The 3,638-nt window shown below is 44.4% G+C and overlaps 1 protein-coding gene across 1 annotated transcript; it reads right to left on the bottom strand.

Annotated features, from left to right (window-relative positions):
* Nucleotides 1–253: 253 nt before the first annotated feature.
* orai2 (ORAI calcium release-activated calcium modulator 2) lies at nucleotides 254–2,539 on the bottom strand. The gene is made up of 2 exons (XM_079566201.1): nucleotides 2,301–2,539; nucleotides 254–850 (listed from the first exon to the last, which is right to left on the bottom strand). Exons 1-2 carry the CDS (start codon nucleotides 2,535–2,537, stop codon nucleotides 311–313), a joined length of 777 nt encoding a protein of 258 aa, XP_079422327.1. The 5' UTR covers nucleotides 2,538–2,539; the 3' UTR covers nucleotides 254–310.
* Between the last annotated feature and the right edge of the window lie 1,099 nt (nucleotides 2,540–3,638).

Genomic DNA, 3,638 nt, shown 5'->3' with positions numbered 1-3,638 from the left:
AAACGTGTTCAAATGAAAGAATATTTTGTAAAAGCTAAATTGGCAACAGGGATTGATAAACATAACTTGTCACATTTGAGTTGAGCTCTCTCGTCTGCTCTTTCACTCTTTGTCCCTTTTTTTTTTTTGCATAGAGAAAAAAACAAATGCAACACCTCTTCAAATGATTGGCATCTTCTCATATGGTGTGTCCAAATAGTTTCCCGCTTAGAGGAGTCCGTAAAGATAAAACAAACCCGACATAAATAGCCCTTTGTGTGTAACCGTTGGCTCCTGTGCACAAAGCAATAAATAAGGATGAGTTTGAACCTTAAACGTGGTGCAGCCCTCGTTCGTGACCGTCCAGCTGGATTTTGATCTTGTGCAGCTCCTCGATCTCCTGGTGGTGGCGCTCCGTCTTGTGGCGCACCAGCGAGCGGTAAAAATGAATGGTAAAGAGCACGAAAATCACCCCGACCGGCACCATGATGATGGTGGACGCCAGCGCCGCCTGCCAGCCGCTGTCGGACGGCGCCGGCGTGGGCTGCGTCTTCTTGAGGCTGGAGTCCACGGGTAAGAACTTGATCCAGCACAGGAGCACGACTTCGGCGAGGAACAGGAGGATGCCCAGCGCCGTGGAGAAGCCCCAGGCCAGCTCGATGTAGTGGTGCATGCGCTCGTGCGGCGACTCGCTCACCGAGTTGAGGTTGTGGATGTTGCTGACGGCCTCCACGTTGGGCAGGATGCAGGTGCTGATGAGGAGCGCGAAGAGGTGCACGGCCACGAGGACCGTGGTGCAGACGCTGAAGGCGATGAGCAGGACGCGCGGGTAACTGTACTGCATCTCCAGCTGCACCTCCACCATCGCCACCTGCGGCAGAGGCACACTCAGGTCAGTCACGCTGGCAAAGGTCACAGTGTGTCAGCAGTTTCGGGGAGTAACTGTATTGCGGTACAGCACTCTACAAAAAGTAAGCATCAAGCATTAAAGAGGGGGTATTATGCTTTTTTCAATCACATAGCACCAGTCTAAATCACACTACATTGATGACCAAACCTTCTGTTGGTCTGTAAATGCAGTAAATTAGAATAACTGCCTTGTATAAAATTGCTCTCTCAAAATGGCTGTAGTGAATGTCTTGAAATAGGTTCTGTCTCTTTAAGAACCTCTGACCCTTTCCGACACGCCCCCTCCACACACTGTCTGTGGCATCAGTGGGGAGGGGGTTCTGCTGAGGAGCAGTGGTTGGTTACTCGGCTGGTGACGAAAGCTCGGAGGCGTCTCCAGGAGGTGGGGCGTTCCTAGGAGGACTCAGGCAAACCTATCCCTAAAATGGCCGCCATCAGAGTTTTTACAGATTACTCAAAAATACGTGAATGTGCCAAGGCAACACTTCAGGCATGTTTTTAATAAGGGAGTGACATAATAACATGATGTAAAGCTTGAAAAAGTCGATTTTGCATAATACCCCCCCTTTAAAGTGATAGTCTGGAGGTCTAAATGTTTTACAAATTTTATAAAATGTGCAAAAACGACCACCTCGTCTTACATTCTGCAAAGTAAGTAATCACATACAGTAACAATATACAGCAGGGGGAGGCAAGTTTGTAGATATTTGTGTGTATTTGACCTTGTAGTGACCCGGCGGCTGTATAAGAGGTCAGCATGGTGCCTTTACTTTCAATCACAGTGATCTCTACAATGCAAATATCAACTCTTTTTTTTCCCACATAAAAAGTTGCATAATGCACCTTCAAACTAACAAGGACAGAGAAACGATAAACACCACAGCATTAATTTTACCCAAAGGCTTCTCACAACCTTTGTGCCTTTATGCTCTGGATATTCAAACTTTTAGAAAAGTCTATGGAAAAAAATGTAGTTTAGTAAAAATGTACATCATTATTTTAATGTTAGACTCACGGGGAGATGAATTCTCAAAAGATGAAGTTAACAAAGCTATGTTTATCTTGTTAACTGCTCCAACCAGCCCCAGATAAACAGTTGTGTAGTTACAGTGTAACTTACATAACATTTGGCTGTATGTACATGAAGGTCTACTGTAAACTGGAGCGTATGATATTAATTTATATTCACAAGGAACATGAAAGTCATCAACTTATGTGATTATGAAAAACACTTTATCATAAAATAACGTACAATACACACACTGAAATATTCTGTAAATGATAAATGCTAATAATTCTCTATAATAATTAGCATGTTGTATGTGATGGGACCCTCCTGACGGCCCCAGGCTATTCCCTGATGTCTTGTTGAGCCTGGTACAGACTCTCAGGTGAATGTGTGTGTGACTGACCATAGCGAACCCTGAGAGCAGAGCCGAGGTGCGGCTGGAGGCTTTGAGTTTGGCGCGGCTCAGGTAGAGCTTCCTCCAGGACAGCGCCTGGACCGAGTGGTGGTTAGAGCTGACCAGCTCCAGGTAACTGCGCCTCACCCAGTCCCTGTAGTCCATGCCCCCATCGTCAGGAGACCGCTGTCCCACCCCCGGGGAGGGCGGCCCCATCGGGACGTTCAGCTCGTTCAGCTCACTCATGGCACCTGCAACAGACAGAGATTATGGAAGTAAGTCAGTGCTTTATTATAGTATATAATAGTGTTTTGTCTCTTTGAGCACAGCACTGCGTTTATTACATTCATTCTTCTGCCTCTTCTAGCTCATTATATAAGCTCCTTTGGCAAAAAAAATCCTCTGGGATTAATGAAGTTATATCTTATCCCTCATATCATGACCATAGACTGTATATAAATAGACAGCTCCTCCTCACTCCTCCCCGTTTACCACAATGACCACGTTCGAGGGGGAAATCATGGCAGATTCACAGACTCCTCCTCCCCAGCTCTGGGGAAGCATGTTCCTAAAAAGGGCATAAGGGCGGGATCTTGTGTGACGTGTAGTTCGCGTAACAGTCCGGCCCTCATTAAGTACGACATTTCTGAAATGTTTAATACGAAAACCAGCCTGGTGCCTTTTATTGCTACAAACGCAGCGTTATCACAGGAGGAATATCTAGCTGCATCAAGTTCCCGAAAATTAGGCACCAGGCTCTAAAGTTGTTTTTAACGTGTCTATAGTGCAATGCTTTCCATTGGGAGACTAGTGGCTATATGGCGGTACTACAGCAATGGTGGAGCAACAGCAGCCTCTAGTGTCGTCGTCACAAAGCAGAGCGGCCATTGATCATGACGCCATTACGGCTGCACAATATATTGCGAAAAATATGGTATTGTGATATTAGGTGATGCAATATCCGTATCGCGAGAAGAACAATATATCGCAACATCACTGGACGGTCACACGACTTAAGTATTTTTTTTGTATTGAATTGGAATTGATTCAGTTCATTCATTTAAATTGTTACAGAGTGAAATCTGCACCTTAGAGATCTAATTATTATTATTAATTATTATTTTATTGGGATTTTATTATCTTGCCTGATAGAAACGTCAGGCCATATTTTACATACAACTGTTGTGTCAGTTATGTATTTTGGATCATTTTTGTGTAATTGTATATTTTGTATTTTTCTATGGACCCCAGGAAGAATAGCAGCAGCTAGTGGCTGATGGGGAACCTAATAAATAAAAAAATAAAAAATAAAATAATCAATACAGCACCCATTCCATTTTCCTGCCA

The sequence above is a fragment of the Gobius niger genome (assembly GCF_951799975.1).
Source record: "Gobius niger genome assembly, chromosome: 11".
Lineage (NCBI taxonomy): Eukaryota > Metazoa > Chordata > Actinopteri > Gobiiformes > Gobiidae > Gobius > Gobius niger.
This window is presented reverse-complemented; position numbering and strand designations above follow the sequence as displayed.